Source organism: Sparus aurata, chromosome 1 (assembly GCF_900880675.1).
Source record: "Sparus aurata chromosome 1, fSpaAur1.1, whole genome shotgun sequence".
In the NCBI taxonomy this organism is placed as follows: Eukaryota; Metazoa; Chordata; class Actinopteri; order Spariformes; family Sparidae; genus Sparus; species Sparus aurata.
Window position 1 is genome coordinate 32,810,370 of NC_044187.1, and position 19,944 is coordinate 32,830,313.

General features: G+C 39.9%; 1 protein-coding gene across 1 annotated transcript; it reads left to right on the plus strand.

The window, feature by feature from the left end:
* Nucleotides 1-2,280: 2,280 nt before the first annotated feature.
* Nucleotides 2,281-19,796, plus strand: LOC115591746 (solute carrier family 43 member 3-like). Its single transcript, XM_030434027.1, has 13 exons — nt 2,281-2,434; nt 8,624-8,955; nt 10,141-10,270; nt 11,309-11,355; nt 13,075-13,151; nt 13,272-13,364; nt 14,157-14,296; nt 14,380-14,528; nt 16,607-16,750; nt 16,889-16,996; nt 17,092-17,278; nt 19,199-19,322; nt 19,439-19,796. The coding sequence occupies exons 2-13, from the start codon at nt 8,766-8,768 to the stop codon at nt 19,574-19,576; spliced, it is 1,527 nt and encodes a 508-aa protein (XP_030289887.1). The 5' UTR covers nt 2,281-2,434; nt 8,624-8,765; the 3' UTR covers nt 19,577-19,796.
* The last annotated feature ends 148 nt before the right edge of the window (nt 19,797-19,944 follow it).

A 19,944-nucleotide genomic window follows, 5' to 3' on the forward strand; every position in this document is an offset into this window, starting at 1 on the left:
CCGTGCTGCAAGCTGTGCTTTCAAATCCCACACTTTTGAGCCGCGTCAAGGCGTTTTTGCAGGGAAATCCCTCTCGTAGCTCCCGTTTACCGTTTTAAAATGTCGCTCCAGATTCCCTTTCTTTGCCAACGCCACCGTTGCATTGCAGATCAAACAAACAGGCTTTGAATGACAATAAACCAAAAAATAATCTTCCTCCCATTCAGGGTGAAAATGGTAGTTCTTGGCTCGTTTCCCCTCAGCCATGTTACGTTTAGGAGTGCGTAACCGCTGTCGTGCATGTCGCGCACTACCGTAGGTCAAACGTGACCTACTTTTTTCTTTTTCCCTTTTTTTAAATACTTTTTTTCGTGGACGTGTTTAAGAGACTGATTGGGTGGGCAGGAAAGGACTCATGATAGGCTGTAGTGTACATTTAATACAAAATATAACACACACACACAAATGTGTTTTTTTGTTTTTTTTTTTTTTTTTTTTTTCCTACACCCCTCGCGGTTGACTTGGGATCAGTCTGGTTGGGCACTCCTGCTGTAAGGAAATGACCAAAACAGAGCTAAGGACAGTGAATATCTAACTTTAATCAGGTGGAAACAGATGAAAAACATGATGATGCTAACAGGCTAGCATTGAAAGCTTTATAAGGGTATATGACATGTTGGGGTTTTGACTCTGTCACCTTATTTTCTGAGTTCTTCTGGTCTTATGACCCAAAATAATTTAAACCAGTTTTTGGTTTAAACTGGTTTAATTGCCGGATTGCACCCGGTAATGCAATCGCTTTCCGAAAATGTAATAAAAGTTTTAATTAAACGTGATTAAGATTGTAATGAAACCCAACAACATCACACAAATTGACCAATGATCTAATGAAATATTCTAACTGGTATGGTAATATCTTTTTTTTTTAATGATAATGGGATACCTTTAAGGCATATGTCTTTTATATATACATATGCATATATATATATATACATATATATGTATATAATTTTTTTTGTATTATTATTATTTTTTTTTTTCAACAACGTAACCTTCCTCGGCACACCCTCACTTGTGTGCTCACCTTATCATTTTTTGGTCATGTGCCTTGGCTTTGGAGCTTCTTGACCTCTTGTCATCTGTAAAGCAATAGAGGGATAAATAAGTAGTAGCTGTGGCTACTATCATAGTTTACTACCACCAGTATGACTATGTGTGAATGAATGGAACCTGGAACCCTGTAAGAGCGCTTTGGGTGTCTAGAAAAGGGCTATACAAATCCAATCCAGATGGAAAGTCAGGTGAAGCTCTGCAGTTGACAGAGTATTTCTGTTGCAACACAGCACTGTAGCATTCTCCTCAAGATTAGATCCTTAGTAGATTTTAAAAACTGCTGGACTAGTGGCTCCATGCAGATGTTTTGCAGGCTGCAAAACTTCACCTGACTTTACATCAGAGTAGATAATGACAGAATTTTCATTTTTCAGGTGAGGTTATCCTTCAAGGACACCCTTAGCTGATAACATCTAAAGGAGCCTAAACCTTGAAGCACAGTTTGCAGTCACTTCAGTTACCTCAATGACACACACACAATGACGTTTGTGTGCTGATGTTGCTTCCAGCGGCAGTTTGGAACACTGTGGTGAGTGATGCGACAGATTATATGTAACAAATAGTAACATATACATGCTTCGTCACTTATTTGGCCCGTTGCGAGAGTTTGATCCAGTAGGGCAAAGGTCACACTGTCACTCGGCTCTTTACCATGAATTTTATATAGTGTCTGTCTTTCAATGAGCCAGCTCAAGAGTTTAAAATGAGTTAGGTTAGGTGGGGACCTGCAGAGGGCAGTAAGGAGCTCCACATGGAGCACAGGAGCACTGGAACCGGGGACAAGCTCTCAGGATAACTGGTACATAGAGGTGTCATTTATGTGTGTGCAGTAGTGACAGCAAGTGTGATCACAGAAATAGATAGATAGATAAGCTTTATTTTCAGACTCAAGGTCCATACAAAAAAATAAATAAAAGCAAGACACACAGTACAAAAGGATTAAGAAACACACAATAAAATAAAAACAGAAAAATCACAATAGCCCAGCAGGAGCCGACACTTGTATTTTGGTCTCATTGATGAGTTTGCACTGAATTTATATTAATTCACTATGTGTGATTCAGGGGCTTAAATTAAAATGTCCCCATCATGTCGTCTGAATGACAGAAAATCCCTCAGATTAGCCTGTAATTCACGAGTAATCCGTTGATGAGAATGACTGCGTGCATATGCTAGATAAGAGAGCCTTCTGTTAATGTGTCCACCTGCTGTCAGTGCCGCGGGCTCCGGGGCGGACAGAGACACAGAGGAGCAGTCAGACGCGCTGCGGCTCGGAGGAGGCTGAAGAGTCCCCGCACAGGAGGACAGCGGTGGATGTTTGAATGAGCTGGAAAAACACGAGGTGAGGATCATTCCATGTAGACTGATAGAGCAGGTGTCGGGGGACTGATGCGTGTTTTGTCCCAGGAGCGGGGTGAGTGGATTCAGCGTCCTCCGCACAGAGAAATAGACCGTCTATGGACATCACAGTCTTCTCATATTTACAACATCGAAAGTCCACTCGTGTTGCGTTCGTAGATGAATGACTGCAGACGTTATAATGGTCTCACGTCTTGTGTCCACGTCGTGCCATGTGTCAGTGCTCACAGATTAAGTGACCTAATCTGGATTATGGTCAGAGCCGCCTGGCGATAACTGCCGCACTGTCCTCATGTTGCCATGTGAGTGGGACAATAGACACAGAAAAAGAAAAAGGGACGTATTTTTCTTATTTTGATTTGTATTTTTTATTTTGGTAAAGTTTTATCGGAAATTCATATTTCATATTGATAGGCAACAGTATTCATTAACACAGTGGTGGGAGACGTTTATTCAGGTATCACAACTGAAAAACACCTGAGTGAAGTAAAAGTACAGACATGTCAGCAACATTCAGTGAAAGTATCAAAAACAAACGTGTTACTTTAAGTTCAGAATGTCCCGAACAGAACTTTTAAATCAGTTTTCGATATTTCAATGTACAATGTACAAACATGTCGTTCGAACAGATACGTCAAGTGCATCATCATCAGCAGCAGCAGCTGTCTGTCAGCCCACTATAAAATAAAAATAGCCTATAATCCATATTTATTTTTTATTTATTCAAAACAGTTCTGAAAGAAATAGAAAAAGAGCATATGCATGTTTATATATGATATAGTTCAAATTCAGCTATCACTAAAGTAGAATGATTGGGTCAGTAGTTTGGGATTCTCACCTTCCTGCTTTGCAGGAGGAACAGAAGAGAACTTTTCTAGTGCATGCAGACTGTGTGACTCAATACAACTCTCAGTACAATCAGAGAAATGTTTATATTTTTCTGGAAATCAGAAGATTAACTCGCAACGACCATTTAGCCTCATATATGTATTTTTTCACCCCAAATCCAATGCGACAACCTGTGACTCTACAGTTGTGGAGATAAATTAGACCTGCATGCGGGACTACAAGGGAGACAGTCAGCAGTAACCAAGTAACTGTCATGTTGTTCTTTTCACAAATATGGGAATGATAGTCAGAAATATCATTAAAATGCAGGGTTTTATATAAAACGGCATCAAATGTTTTCGCCGGCCTATACGAGGGCCCAATTAGATGTCTTTTGATGGGGCCCAAAATCGCTGACGCCAAGTGCACATTGCTGCTTTTGAAAACTTTGAATAATGTCTAGAATATATAAAAACTGTTACGTAATGTAGGGTTATAAGGCCAAACTTAATTGGTGGCTTTAATTTATTTGAAGTCTCATCTGAAGACAATGAAGGTTTCCAACAGCTAGGTGAGAGTGAAGCATTAAAAATAAGATATAATAGAATCAATCAAATCAAATGCTGTGAATGGGACTTACAAGTTAAATACATTTCAATGTATCAATGATTTGGAACATTTAAATATATAGATGTAGTTTCTTGCTTAAATGAATGAAAAGATTATAGTTGAATATAGTTAAAATGTTGGGAAATACTAGGAAAGTCTTGTGAGCACGTTGTGAAATTTTTGTCGGAAAAACGTCAAATATCTCTGAAATGAACCCTCCTCCTTTATTCGGGCTTTGGACCGGCAAAAGTGACCAAAAAGAGACACTCTGGCAGAGTTACTTGGGTTTTGAATTTTTTTTTATTTTCTTAAGTTTGGTTTGGTTTGGTTTGGACTCTACAACAAGTCACAGTAAAACATGAACAGTTTAATCCATAACATTTTAAGCATTTTTTTTGTGTGTACAATCTACATTAACAATCTAAATGGAGAAAAAACTGTCATAATACAATCAATTATGAGTAAGAGTTTCATATAAAGTAACATTGTATTTAAGTTCCTTAAAATTATATTCTAATTAAAATGTTCGTGTATTTAATTGATCACTATTGGTTTTTAATGAATTTTCATTGCCCAAAATTCCTCATACTACACAGTGTTTGTGGTGATCACATGACTCACTTGAAATGACAAAACTCAAAAATGATTTAAATATATATGGCAGGCAAGAAATTATTACACATATCACATTATTTTTGTGTTTTTATTGCTTTTTAACCCTAACCCTAAAGACAAGTGGCAATTCCATCTAACCTTAATTTTTTTTGGACTACCATAATGGGGGAACTGGAGCACCCAGAGAAAACCCAAACACACATGAGAACATACAGGCTCCTAACAGGAGGGTCCGGCCTTAACCAGAACCTGACTGTGCGGCACCGCTGCTAACCACTGAGTGACAGGAGCAGCAGAAGACCGGGAGAGAGGTCGAAGAGGAGTGGGATCCATAATAACAAGGTAGTGAACTGTTTTCATGGATCCCACAAGACGCCAGCTCTCACAAGACACTTCCGTGAAATTCTGATGTTTTTGCGTTCACACATGTCTCAACTCAGTGAATGTGAAATTGTGTGAAGATGGCGACATTCTCCGCATGAGCTCAACGTTGTTGCGAGCGTTCAGCAGTTTATGGACCGGAGATCTAGCCTTCCTGGGCCAACAAGCCGGTACGTTCCAAGTGCCGTATTTGGGATGCTGTGCGGCCTGCGGTGAATTGCTTAGCTGGTTGTTGGCCTCCTTCTTGAATGTATCCTTCGCCGCTGCAGGGGATTTTGAAACATATGGGGGGTCGAAGGGGTTAATAGGGACCTCACTGGCTGTCATCTGCTGACGGCGAGCATGTTGTTGTTGAGCCACTGTGTTCAAATTGAACTTCTGTACTTTGGTACTTTCCGCTCTTTCCTTCTGAAGCAGTAGTTCTCCCTCTTCCCAGAATGATTTGTCAGCCTCCATGTCATCCTTGAGTATGGCCGCTTTGCTCCGACGCTCTGCCTCTTCCCTCAGCTCTTTCTCCCGCATCGTATGCAGTCGGTGAGCAGTAGCAGGATCAAGAATTGGAGTCCTCCTCTCCTTCCCTGCCATCTCCAGGTTAGCCCAAAGTTTGTCCACTTTGCTCTGACACCTTGCCATTTCCCTAAGCTCTTTCTCCCGCATCACATACAGAGTATAGATGCAGAAACAGTCTACAGAAATAGACTCAAGCATTGCCCCCCTCCTTTCCTCATCCGTCATCTCCATCAGACCCATTATTGCGTCCTGGTTGTCCAAAACAAATTGTTTGGAAGTCTCAAGCTTCATGGGTGCATCCTTGGGCGCCAAGAAGATGGTTTTGGAAATGGGTGGGAGTTTGGAGGACGTACAAGGAGCCAGGTTGACTTTGTCTTCCAGCTTCATGATATGTTCTTCTATTTTCTTCTGAGCCTTTAATTTGACCTCGTCCCAGAATGATTTGTCAGTTTCAAGTTTAGCCCAGAGTTCGTCTGCTATGCTATGACCCTCTGCCTTTTCCTTCAGCTCTCTCTCCTGCATCACATACAGTCGACAGAACCCGAAATCGTCTGCAGATATATCCTCAAGCATTGCCCTCCTCTTGTCATCCGGCATCTCCATCAGAGCCTTTATGGCTTGTTCCTCCTGTGTGGTCGCATCCTTGGACACAAAGTTGGTTTTGGAAATTGGTGGGAGGCAGGAGGGCCTAAATGGGACCTCCATGGTTTTCATCTGCTGACAGAGAGCATGGTTTTGAGGTGCCAGGCTGAAATTGCTGTCCATTATTCTGGGATGGTCTTCTCTGGAAATGTCAAGCCACAAGGGCCGGACTGGATGGTTGCAGTAATCAGATCTGTAGCTTGTGAGCGGTTTCAGTCTTTCCTGTAAGCAATCTGGCATGGAATCACTGTTGGTTACCACTAATCCTTTACTGTCCAACTTGGATACCACCTGCTCCCCTACAACGTGTGACAGATCGCTATAGGTGCTATTTATGGGCTGCAAAGGTGGCTTCGGGGCCCACAGTGAATTTCCCATCTGTATGTTGGTCTGAAAGGTTCCAGTCCGTAGTAGTTCGTGCCAGTCTGGTACTGGTGGGACTGTGACGATAGACTTGTTGTTGACTGGGGAAAGGAACTTCTCCTGATACTCTGTGGTCATTTCTGGGAGCCTGTCGGTCAAAGTACTTGTGGTTTGCTCTTTTAGTCCGGGCTGCGCAGGTGGCTGTGGGACCCACAGTGGATTTTCCAACTGCTCGTTGGTCAGAGCATTTCTTGTCCCTTTTGGCTGGTAAAAATTCGTCAGCGCTGAGACTGTGAATTCGTCCTGGTACTCTGTGATCATTGTTCAACCTGTTGTCTCTTTCAGTACAGAAATTACTGTGTCAAGGCAGTTGTGTTCTCTCCTGAGTGATTAATATCATGCGGTGGAAACAAGCACCTATAAATAAATATCAAAGCAACCCGGTGATGTCATCACATTCCGTTGCTTTGATTTTTAGCTTTGATGGTTTTTGGGGGGTTTTTTTGTTTTTTTTTGGTGTGACATCATATTCTATCATCATCAACATTCTATTTTTTTTCAAACTGTTTAAATAATTTTTTTTTAGAACTTTATTAACAAAACTTCAATCTTACAATTAAAAAATGATACCAACATAGGCTATCAAAATTAAATTAAACAAAGAACTACAAGAGGTTCAACCAAAAGTACCTCAGAAACATGCCAAAAATGATAATAACTAAAAAACAGATTGACAAGAAAACAGAAGGTAAACAACTGGCCACTCATTCTGTTTTCTAATCTGATCCCTGACTGTGTGAAAGTGCATGTATGCACAGTTGACAGTCATAGGGTCAAAAGCTCAGATTCTATTTTATGAACCTGGACTGTGTGTGTAACTTTTTGGACGTGTTAAAGAACACATTTAACATTCAATTCTGACCTATCCTGTCAGTCCGTCTTGAGATTTTAATTATAACGTAAATTAAGTGCACAGGGTCTGCACTTATCAATCCTGCAGCTAAAAGATTGCTGCAAATAATGTATTTCATATTATTTCATATTTAATTGCCCTTCCCCTTCTCCATTTCCTGGCAGCAGAGAGAGTACAGGGGCATGTCAGTCTGGTCTGGCAAATTGGTCCTTCATGTGACAGAGGCTTGTGAAAGCTAGAATCGATGGACCTGACCATGGCTCTGAAAAGCAAAGTCCGTTCGCTCCTCATCTGTGAATGAATGACCATTTAATGACCCACCCCTTTAGTTAAACCTGATAGATAGCCTAGTGAATATAGTGATGTAGGAAGTACAGTATTTCCTTTAGAGTACTTGAAAAAATTTACTTAATTAATTTTGTGAAAGTATATAAAAAAAATCCTGTATGCACTTTTTGTCACTTTAAGTCAATAAAAAAAGAATTGTGAAAGAAAGTTACTTTTGGTTCACAATGGTCCCTTACAGAGATTTTATAGTTGCTTTTAATATTTTAATATAATATAGTGTTATATTATAGCATTATCATTATCATTGTGTTGAAATTACTAAGACTGATATTATCAGGTGACACATTTAAGTGTCAGCCTGTTAAAATAATAGATTTTCTGCTTCTGTTTGAGATATTCCAGACAAAAGACAATTCATTTGACTTTGTTTGAAGGCATATGTGTGTTCTCATGTCCCCATGCTCTCAAAGCTAGTGCCCCAGCAGCTGTTTCAATATCTATGCACTGTTTGAGCAGCTCCAGGACTTCTCTGACAGTAATGTAAAGCTGAGCCAGAGCGACGTTTTCAGAGGGGACTCCGGGATATAACCAGCATGAGCAGAGTCAATGAACCTTCTCTTACCAGACTGGTCACATAAACTGGACACCTTCTTCTCTAACAGAGCAGCAGAGGACAAAGTAACTCAGCTTATCATACACTGTTTAGTTCTTATCTCCCCTCAAGGTGTCTTTGTTGTAGTCTCAGACTCTGGATCATCTTCACTACTTAAACTTGTGTAACTGCTCCTCAACACCACCACACTGAGTATGATATTGACCACTGGTCCTTTTTTATAAAACAGCGTCAAATTGTGAGATATGTGTTATGTCCACTGCAACTGCTTCACTAATGCTGCTCAGTCCTGGATCATCTGTTGTGTAGGCGTGGAACAATATACTGTATCATATCACACTGTTTGCGCTGTAACTGACAGATGAAAAACTGTTTAACACCTGCTTTTGTTCTGTATCTTAACCCAACAGAGACCTTTACTACCCTGGACTTGTTCTGTGACAAATCAGCCAAACAGAAAAGACAAAGAGAGACAACAAAAACTACTTTCTGTGGGGACCAAAGTCATATTGGAAATAAACCGTTTGGCGACCTGGAGAAGGGCAGTGAAGCATGCAGGGGCACGAGGTTGGTACCAGGCTGCGCTACAGGCTGACTCTGGCCTCGGGGATGCTGGAGTGTCTGTGCTTTGCCGGTGTGGTGTTTGGTTTCGCCTCTCTGATGTTTGTGCTGAAGGAGGATGGCTACTTCAGTCAGCTGTGTACTGTTGTCCCAGGTACCAACGACACCCTGACCAGTACAGGTGAGCAACTCTAGGAGCTCTTTTTATAATATCAACATGGAGGTAAATAGAGTAAATTACCCAGAGAAATTGTGTGAGTTAGATGAAAGCAGCTAGCACTAAGAAAAACATTTTAAACATGATGTCTTTACAGAATACAGGTACATATATTTAAACAGAATTTACTACACTTCTTGGATCGTATACTTTTTAGGATGAAAAAACAAACAAACCAAAAAACAATGTTTTCACGTCGATCCCAGTTGAATCAGTTCACTCAGTGGAGGGGACTGATTTAAAGGTCTCGACTCAGGCAAGATTAAAGCTGTGTTAGTAGATTTTTTACCACTGGGGGGCAGAAGAACTTTAAAACACCACACATGCTACAGACAACAGGAAGTCACTTGATTCATTGTTGTGATAATAAATATTAATGCATGCAGCATGAAAATAACCTACACCATAAACAACTTGTTTAAAAATAGCATTGCAGAATATCATGTTTTCAAAGAGGTGAAAGTGCGCTCTTGAAGTTTGACAATTAAAACACAGGAGAACATGGACCATATCACTGGTCCAAAAAAGCAGTATACACATGAATTAGTATACTGTAAAGGAGCAGTGATTGGGCGGCTCTTTTTTTGTGTGTTTCACAATGTTAGCTTTTGGGAAAAAGTCCCCAGCTGTGTTAAATAGTCCTCCTCTTCTTCGTTGGTTTTACTTGTGGACTAAAAAACCACACCACCATACACTATCGGATCATGCTATTCACTGACGGGTGCGCTGTCTTTAGTGAATGAGAACAGAAGGTGCAGCTCTAAAAATAGAAAATCAATATGTGGCGGCCAATGTTGATATTGTGACGGACCAGCAAAAATAAATTAATCTGCGGGAAACACTTGAGCACCACAGGTTACCTCAGTGAGCCACTGCTTTATGGACAAGGACATGGGACGACCTGTAATAATTACGATATTGACTTAACGAACAGTACCTTCCTTTAAGACTGATCGAGATAAGTATATTACCGTGATCATTTTTGTTGACCTTAATATTGCCTGTGCTTGAATGCTTTTAAAATGACAATTATTTCTGGGACAAGATATTCAGCAGTATAAAGTATCTTTCATGACAGGTCTATTCTTGGGTAACAGAAGACATGGTCCAGTTTGCTCAACATCCCATCTCTGCTTCTCTTTCCTACAGACTGTAGTAAACAGGATGAGCAGTTCTCTCTGGTCTTCACCGTCGCTTCGTTCCTCAACAACTTTCTGAATCTAGTCAATGGCTACCTGTTTGATCGATTTGGCACCATGGTGACCAGGCTGCTGGGAATGTGAGTTCATCTTATTTTTCTCTTCAAGGCTGCAGTTGAAAGCCCACATCAGCATCAGTTAAATCAGTAGTTTGACCTCAGAAAACATAATGAAGCAAACGCTTAAAAACTTCAGTAGGTGTAAAAAGTTGCAAAATATTTTAAATAAGTTATTTTTCAATGCATGATACTTATATGAGATCCATGAGCTTAAAATCATAATTCAGTTTGCAGTTCAGTTATTGGTGCAGTTTACAGTTAGGTCAAGGGGGTCCATAAAGATTACAGAGATAAAGTAGGGAGTGTACCACTGAGGCAGAGAGATAACAGTCCAGCAGAGTCCACCTCATTTGACCCCAGACCCTATGTGACCCTTGTATTTTCAGTGTTGACATCATCATTCTGAAAGAAAACTGTGGATAACTGTCCTATCCGGTCACAGGATGGATAGGGTTACTGTTTTTAGCAAACAGAACCCTTTGACCTCACACTGTCTGTTCATAAATGGCAAATTTTACTAAATATATGCAAATGCAAAACAAAAATATATAAACTTGTTTGTCACATGTATAAATATACTTAATTTGCATTTATATATATATATATATATCTCGCTGACAGCAATCTCCCAATTTATGGTGTATCACACATGGGTTCAATATAAAATTGCCTATTCTCTTTTCCCCAATCAGTGAGGAATGTTGATTTTTAAAGCTATCTCGTTATACAATGACAATTTATGTTTCTTATTTATTGCTCACGGTGCATGGGAAGGCATATCTTCAGATAATGTGATACAGGTTATCAGGCTAAAGAGCCTACCAGTGAAAAAACACTTAAAGAATATGTCTTCGATAAACATAACAAGGTTGAGCAAATCCTCAACTGTGAGAATGCATTATAGTTATTTCATCTGATGCCAGTCAGATCCACCAGCATTCATAGTGTACTTACAGTACTGTGACGGTAGAAATACCTCTCAGCCCTCTAGTGTGTCTGACGGTTTGTATGGTTTCGTGGATAAAATGGCGAGCCACTGATGCATATTTCTCTCTCCAGATGTTTGTACACAACTGGAACCCTTCTTGTGGCCTTCTCCAGTGAAGGTAGGTGTACACGCAAGCATTCACAATATACGTCAAATAATTAGACTGAGCATTTCAAAGACTTCATTAAACTTTGTCTATATTCAAAGCATTAGTATTTAAAGTATGTATACTATGACGAGAAAAATAACAATTGAAACATGTATCACGACATATGGGGTGAAAGATTAATCCAATCAGCGTTGCCATTTCTCAAATGTGGGCCTAAATGTTTTATGTCACTGTGCCATGATACCTGAACACGATGTGAGCTTATGTGGGACAGCATTGGTCAGGTGGGACATTTCATGTAAAAAAAAAACCCAAAAAACTATAAATAATGTAATCAACTTACAACTTTATGAGTCAAAAGCTTTTAAAAGGCTGTGGCAAACTCTATTTTTAAGCTAGCGAAGGTAGTGGTATCATGTGAAACAAGACAAATTCCAGGCATGCATTGAAACCAACCATGTGTGCTATCTTGTTTGGAAGTGGGATAAATAATGCTACGAAGGCAGGCAAAATTCTGGCGGGGGAACAACTGGCATGGCCTGTCAGCCGTCACCTCTACATTTCTGAGGGAAAAGGGCTTCTATGGAGAACCACACAAGTCTCCCCAGGCAGTTTGTGGCAAAACCATAAGGTATATATGTGTTATTTTGGCCTAGTCTAAAAAAATAATATACTACCATTAAAATCACACTAGCACTAAAATGACTATATGATTCATATTCCTACCTGGCCTACCTTCCCACTTAGGCTAAAGGGTGTCTCTCAGCCTCTTTCTACTGCACTGTGTTTTCCTTATTGCCAGATTTTAATAAAATGTGTCCACAGAAGTATTTTCTTTTTGCCAAACATCAGGTTTTCGTTACTAACTAACTGGATATTGAGACATCATCACCTAGATCTGCACACGTCAATCACTGACAGGGATTCATTAGTTATGTTATGAGAGGCACGTTAGTGCTCATCAACAAAAAGAAAACATACATTTCCTCATAGTTTGTATGATTTTTGCGTCATATTTTTTGTCAGCGAATTAACAGGGGCCAAGGCTAACTTGTTTGTTAGTTTGTTGTGTTTGTTGGTTGATATTGTCTGAGAACACAAACCATTACTTGTGCATGTGGAAACATTTTGATTTTAAATGTACTTAACAACCATGTTGCTTAATAAAGTTGGTGCAGAAGTTAGCATGTTCTTTAGCTAGCTAGCTGTATAGCAAAGATGACTCAATATTGACCGGCAGTATTTTGCAATGCTTGTTGTATGTACACCAACAGTGGAATTAAATGTGTCTTCTGTTTTCACAATACATTGTCTTAATCAAACAAATAAATTAGATAGAGGGATATATGGTTATAGTGTTGAAGTTAGTCCAATGGCTGGGTTAGGCTAATGCTACTTGTTTAGCACAGGAAAGACCATGCCAGTTACTACAATACAGTTCATAATTCGTGCTTTAACAATATAAAACCCACATTTAATTCCTAATTTTCACTTGAAAATGAATTTTCGTCTAGCCGACCCATTGTCATTACTGCAACCAGACCAAGCACGCAAAGCATTAGTGCTTGTGATTCAGCTGTTCCACCTTTTCTGCTTCTCTCACTAAACTGTGACTCTGGAATCCATCCCTATATGTCAAGCAGATGGGTTTACAGTTCTGTTATGAGCACACAATCAATGTTATCAGGTCTACAAAGTTGATGAAGTTTGTCTTCCCCTGCCCCCTAGCATTTTCAGAGTTGCTGTTTCCTGCGCTGTCGTGCATCGCTGTGGGAGGAATCCTGCTCCTTCTTACCAACATGCAGGTGAATTCTGAATTTTTTCAGTATGATTGTCTGTCCAAACCAAATTAGATTTCAAGCCATCTTTGAAATCTCTAGTAATTAATTTTGTACGGCTGAATTGTGTCTCCTTGTGTTGGGCAGGTGGGAAACCTATTCGCTGCTCATCGCTCCACCATCATCACCCTCTACAATGGTGCCTTTGACTCCTCTTCTACGGTGTTTCTCATCTTCAAGGTAAAGGAGTGCAGCCGTGTCAGTAGAGCCATCTTCGTCTTCGTCACATTTTGGGGCATTTTGTCCCCGGCAAAACACTTTAACTCACCAAGTACTACACACTATTGTGTTGTTGTTGTTGTTGTTGTTGTTACTGCCCCCTCAACCGAGACTTAAGTGAACTTTCCCCCAGAAAACAGCTTCCCTCCCCGTGAGTAAGAGAGTCAGACAGCATCCTGTTTACTAATGGTGATTGTGTAATTATGTAATTTTGTGCAAAAGAAGTAACTTTGTCAGAGCTGCTTGGTTCTGTGTGAACAAAGGCGGAGGATTGGCGGACAATTGGCGGAGAATTGGCGAAACCTCCGCTGCGACGATATGTAGAGTCTCTGTGTGAAAAGGGCTCGCGTCTCCAGTCAGCTGTGGCAGCTGCACTTAATTTTCATGAGCCACACTATCCACTCATCGTACATTTTGAGGTTTGAAGCACTTCAGGAGCAGTGTTTTCTGTGCGAGAGAGGAGCTCCTGTTGCTGTGGGATTTGGGCTTTTAAACTTTCAAGACCATTTACATGCATAAGAACCTTTATGATGAACTGAGAAAAAGCATTCTAAGTCTCTGAAGACAATGACATCAAAGCGGGTTTAACTTGTAGTTGGTAATGCAGTTGAAATTCATCATTTGAAGTCATGCTGCTCTATTTCTCAGAAATACGTTTGTTTTCTCTGATCTTTTTGCTAAGCAGGGAGCAACATGTACATCATCTCCATATTCTTTAAGTCTAACCAAGCCCATTTCCTCCTTGCTTTCCAGCTTCTGTATGAACAGGGGGTCTCTCTCCGCACCTCCTTCCTTGTTTTGTCCTTCTGTAGTATCATACACCTGTTGAGGACCTTCCTGCTGATGCCCAGAACCCACATCCCCTACCCTTTGCCACAATACTACACCTATGGGTGAGAACATCAGCTTGTCTTTGAAGCAGCTGTTCACATAGTCTTCACGGATGAGACTTGACATTTATTTTTCCGATGGACAGACCGAGTTGTGGACAGGGCAACACTTACAACGTGGAGCAGTTTGAGAGGATTAGGGACGGTGCCATGGCAGCTTCACAGGAGTCCAGTGGGAGGGACAGCATTCCATTAGCATCAGAGGACGGGACAGAGGCCCAAGACTCAGAAAAAGGTACTTACTTATCCTCATTGTTGCCTCCACATTAATATCGTCAGGTGTGGATAACATGGTTGATCAATTAAACAAGAACACAAATCATTCAATATTTGAAGTAGGACAATAAATATATACCTTTAAAAAAAAAAATTCTTTATTATCTTTTTTTATTATATATTTGCCTTTGCAGAGATTAACTGGAGGGAAAAAAAAGTGAAAATGTGTGTGTTTTGTCCGGCCAACAGCCCAAAAGCTAAAGAATATGTGAAGTAAAATATGTGGGATCCAAATCAAGCTGAAGAGACTATGTTCTTAAGTTTTTCCAGCTGCTCTCCACTTTAGCGATGATGTCACGCACTCTAGCTTACAGAATACACACCCATTATAAAATCAGAAGACGAGCTAAAAATCCTTCAAACTAAAATTGTGATGATTTCAAAACCGTAGACGATTTTAAAACACTGAATACATGCCCAATAGTTCAAGGTCTTCTGACTCTTTTAAAGTTGGAATGGTGTCTTTAGCTCAGAGTATGAGGGTGGAGAAGAAGTGGAAAGATGGGTGGTTTTGAAGAGGATTTGAAGATTTTCTGAATCACTTCTGTTGTAATTTTTCTTTTGAAAAAGCTGAATATTTGAAAAAGCTGAAAAAGGCAGAAAGCTGAAAGTACAAGGCTAAAAGAGCTTAAATTTTTTTTTCATTTTGATAGCTTAACAGTTTCTATAGCTGAATTTATGCCGAAGTAGTAGCGAAATTTGAAAAATTCCCCACTAGATGAATGGGCAAAATTTTGTTGTTGAATATTTCCAAAAGTTGAATGGTTTCTGTCGCTCAAAATGTGTAGGAGAAGCGGGACAAAAAACGTACGGAAACCTGAATAAAGTTAATAAATTCCAGAAGGACTTCATCAGTGTGACTATGAAAGAAACAACAAGGAAGCATGGCATGAAGTTAAAGATACACTATGCAACATGTCTGCATTAAATTATCTAAAAATAACCAAACCTTTGTGACATGCTTTGTTTAGTCGTGTTCTTACGTTATCTACAAGTTCAAACCAAGAGAAATTTGTAATTTTGTTTAAGGGAATGCTGTGTTCCATTCAGTGTAAATTTTAACAGTTTTGGTGATTAGTCTTTTGTTGAAAATGCATGTTAGTTTTAGTCTAGTGTTGATATAATGTTGCACAATGTTCTCTCTCTTTAAATTCATTTAACTAGCGTCTGTGTGATCAGAAGCTTCATGTTTTTCAAACATGTCAGACAGTAGTGAATGACTCTCAAATAATACATTTAAAATCACACACTGGTGCTTAAACAATAAGCAGATTTATGTTCCCAGCTGTCTGTATTCAGCTCAGAAATCATACACAACACATGCGGTGCCTTCAGCGGTCTCTTCAGCTTGTCTGTATTCTTCCCACTTGGGCTATGGTTACAGGTCATCTCTCAGTCTTTCTCTGCTGCATTGTGGTTTCCTTTTCTGCCAAATTATAAATAAAATGTGTCCATAAATCTATTCCTTTGTGCTGACCATCAGGTTGTTGTCACTGAGTAACTTGAGACAACAAAACCTAGATCTGCACAAGTCAATCACTGATCACTTGGTTATATTTTGACAGACAGAAAAGACGCACAATTATTTCAATGTCCAATAGACTGGCACTAACACTTCAGTCCCTTCTCATTTCATCAGCAATAACAAAACATATGTTTCGTCATAGTTTTCATTCTTGAAAACCTATTTTGAGCGTGTCATTGTCCCATTTTAGTCATGACAAAAAGTTTGTTGACGAACATTTGTCATAATAGTTTTCATTAAATGTAATCAGCACTGGTTTCATTTGACTGCCTGTTGCTAAAACCCCCAGGAACGTGGCTAAATGTTACGTGAATAGAGCTGTAAGTCTAAAGCTAGAGCATTTCCTCATCCGTGAATATTTCTGCCGGAGTCGTGTAAATGGATTTTGATTTGCAATGATGATTGCTTAAAAACTCCCATGATCCCACACTTTCGTTTAATTTTGACTGAGAGACCTCATCGTTTTCCTATGAAGTTCATGTCAGAATCCGTGTGAATTTCTATGTGTTTAGTGGCGAGCTTCCAGAGCTGTGTGCTGTCTTGGTTCTTCCTGTGGCACCTGGTGTGGTTGTCTGTAATGCAGCTGAGACACTACCTCTTCATTGGCACGCTCAACCCCATGCTCAACCGACTGGCCAACAATGACCCCAGCCTGGGTAATCATCAAAATCACTTGTTTTATCACACACACTTGTTTTATCAGCTGGCTGTGATATGAAGCATTTCCGCTTATCTCACACCGACTACTGTTTACTTTTTTCTCCTCCTCTTTTCTCACTCCACATCTCCCACAGTGAGTCAGTACACCAATGCTTTTGCCATGACCCAGCTGTGTGGAGTGCTGTGTGCTCCCTGGAACGGGCTCATTATGGACAGACACAAGGGAAAGCCTCTGGCTCCTGGTAAAAATCAATGATTGGTGTTATAACTGCAGATGTGTGTGTGTGTTTGTATAATAGCATCTTTATTCATTACTTATTGACCATTTTACCTGCAGGAGAGACTGAGCGGGAGGCGGACCTGCGCTCCTCCTCTCTCTCTCTGTTCCTCACCGCCCTGCAGTGCCTGCTGTTCTCCGTGTGCGCCTCCGTTCCTCTCCTCCCGCTGCAGTACCTCACCTTTGTTCTTCAAGTCCTCAATCGCTCCTTCCTCTACGGGGGAAATGCAGCGTTCATTAACATTGCGTGAGTAGCTGTCACATGCACACACACACGGGATGGACAAAATAAAAGAAACACCTTACAACAGAATCATTAGATGTGACATATGTAGAGTTTACTGTGTTGTTACACACAAATACACAGAGAGTATCTGCCAGTCAGAGTTGATTTATGCACTTATGTTCCCCTCTGACCATGTCGATTTTCTGTGTTTGACATCATTAAATATGAACTAGTTAGTAATTCTTCATTGGGGTTGGCACAGTCTGAGTCACATACTTCGGATCTCTAGTTTATCATGCCTGTGAAATTGCCAGGTTGATTTTTTTCTACTGCGTGGCATTTTGGGAATTGTAGGATCCAGGGTTTTTGGAGCTTGACACAAAATCTGAGCTAAAACTCAGGATGGCCCAAACCCAAGGCCTCACCTAAAACCTTACGCCCTGAACCTACACACTAGGGCTGGGTATCACCAGGTACCTCACGATACTATCACGATATTTTGCCCACGATAACGATAATATCACGATACAGCAATTCTGCGATAATCGATATATTGCAAGGAATTTCATCCACGATACATCACGATATCTGTGTCGCTGAAGAAATTCAGAATTTATTGACTGCACTGAATCCATTTCACAGGAATTACAAAACATTGTCAGTCAATTTCACATGAATGACAGCCAAGTAAACATAGAGTGTATTGCACAGTGTCTCTTCTTAACACACACACTGACTACAACTATCATTAAATATCTATATGTGTGGGTTTCAGAGCTACTTAAACCATTTTTTAAAATTTTATTTGGTTGTATACCTATGTTTGAATAAAGATAAAGCTGTCATCTGAAGAGGGGTGGTGGTGGTGGGCCAAAAAAAAAAAAAAGTTTTTTTTTTTAATTTTTAAATATCGATATTTGGCACCAGTGTATCGATAACGTACCTCAAGACGAAATATCGTGATATATCGTAGTATCGATATTTTGGCACACCCCTACTACACCGACTTAGTTGACTGCACCTGGTAAGAGCTTGTCTTTGAGAGGCTGCAAGCTCACAAAATGGCATTAATAGTAGTTTGAGACTTTCATATATATATAAATGTAAAATATATATAAATATGAACATTTTCAGTCAGAGGCTTCGGGTGAAAAAGTTCCACAATTCCTCAAAGTCGTATTATTTTTTGTTGTTGATAAACTGAGTGAATAAAGTAGAGAAGCACTTCTATGAGAAGACACAAAATTAGTAAATTATTGAAGAGTGTCTTTATCAGATTTCTTTTAGACATTTAAAGGCTCTACCTGGTAACACAGTGTTTAAGGTCAGAATACCATGAACTGTGGGTAATTCCCTCAGGTAAAGTCAACAGAAGTGTGTACTATGGAAAGTTGCTATAGAGGGCTCAGATGTCTGTGATGGACCCCAGATGCATTCCATTTGACAGTGGGACAGCCCTAAACTACATCAGAGTCCCAGGAAACACCCATCAAAGTCTGTGAGTGTCGACATTAGGATTGGGTCAATACTTTGGCTGCTACTGCTTAGATTTTGGCCATTCTTCTTTTTTAATATAGCTCTCTCAAGACTCTAACTTCATTCAAATTCAACTCTAAAAAGAACTGAAATGATTATTTAACCTTTGCAAACACAGCAAAATGATTTAAAGTGGTAGGGGGAAAGTGTCAAAAACTGATAATGGACTGAAAGACACTTAATAGAATATGTGCTTAAAAATAATATTAACTACAGCCTTAAGTAAATGAACACCGACAGTCTCAACACAACAAACAAGCTGATTTTAAGAGACTGAAGGGCTACTGACTACTGACTAGACTTTATGAGCATTTGCAACCCTATAATTGTTTTTGGTCACGTGACAGATGGACACCAAGTCATAGACAATACCTGTGAAATGACATGTCTTTCCCTCTCCTTCAGCTTTCCAGCCTGTCACTTTGGGAAGCTGTACGGCATGGTGATGTCCATATCTGCCGTCTTCTCTCTGCTGCAGTACCCCTGCTTCGCACTCGTCAAAGGAGCTCTGGGGGGAGACCCCTTTTATGTAGGTGCTCGAGAGAGTTTAAGGGAGAGAGCAGCCTGTCCTACTGTAGCGGTCGATCGATCCATTTCAAAATTTTCAGCATGCCAACGGGTAAAATGTGTTTTCATCTGTTACAGGTGGACATTGCTCTGACTCTCCTCACTCTGCTGGTGTTCATACACCCTGTCTACGTCTTCATCCACTGCAGGAAAGCAGCCCGCGAACGAGAGGAAAGCACCCAGACTGGCACCAAAATGGCTGAAGCCAAGTTATAGATCTACAGATAACAGGTTAAAGGGATAAATATGTATTTAGCACAAGTATAAATAGAATTATACATTTTAACGTTTTCTCACTTAACTTTCAGTTCCCAACTTATTTTTGAACTAGAAGATGGATTACAGCATTTTGTATGACTTTTTTTTTTTTTATCTGAGCGCATTTTATAATCAAAAATTGTTTAATAAAAATCTTTTTTGAAAAACTTTTAAATTGTAAATTGTCTTGGATACATTTTATTGATTACTAACAGATGCAATCTGGAAGAATTTTGGCCACCTGTCAATTTGAAACTCTTAACAAATATTACCAGAGTAACTGCTTACTGCCAATAACTGTAGCTGCTGTTAGCAACTTAGCTCAG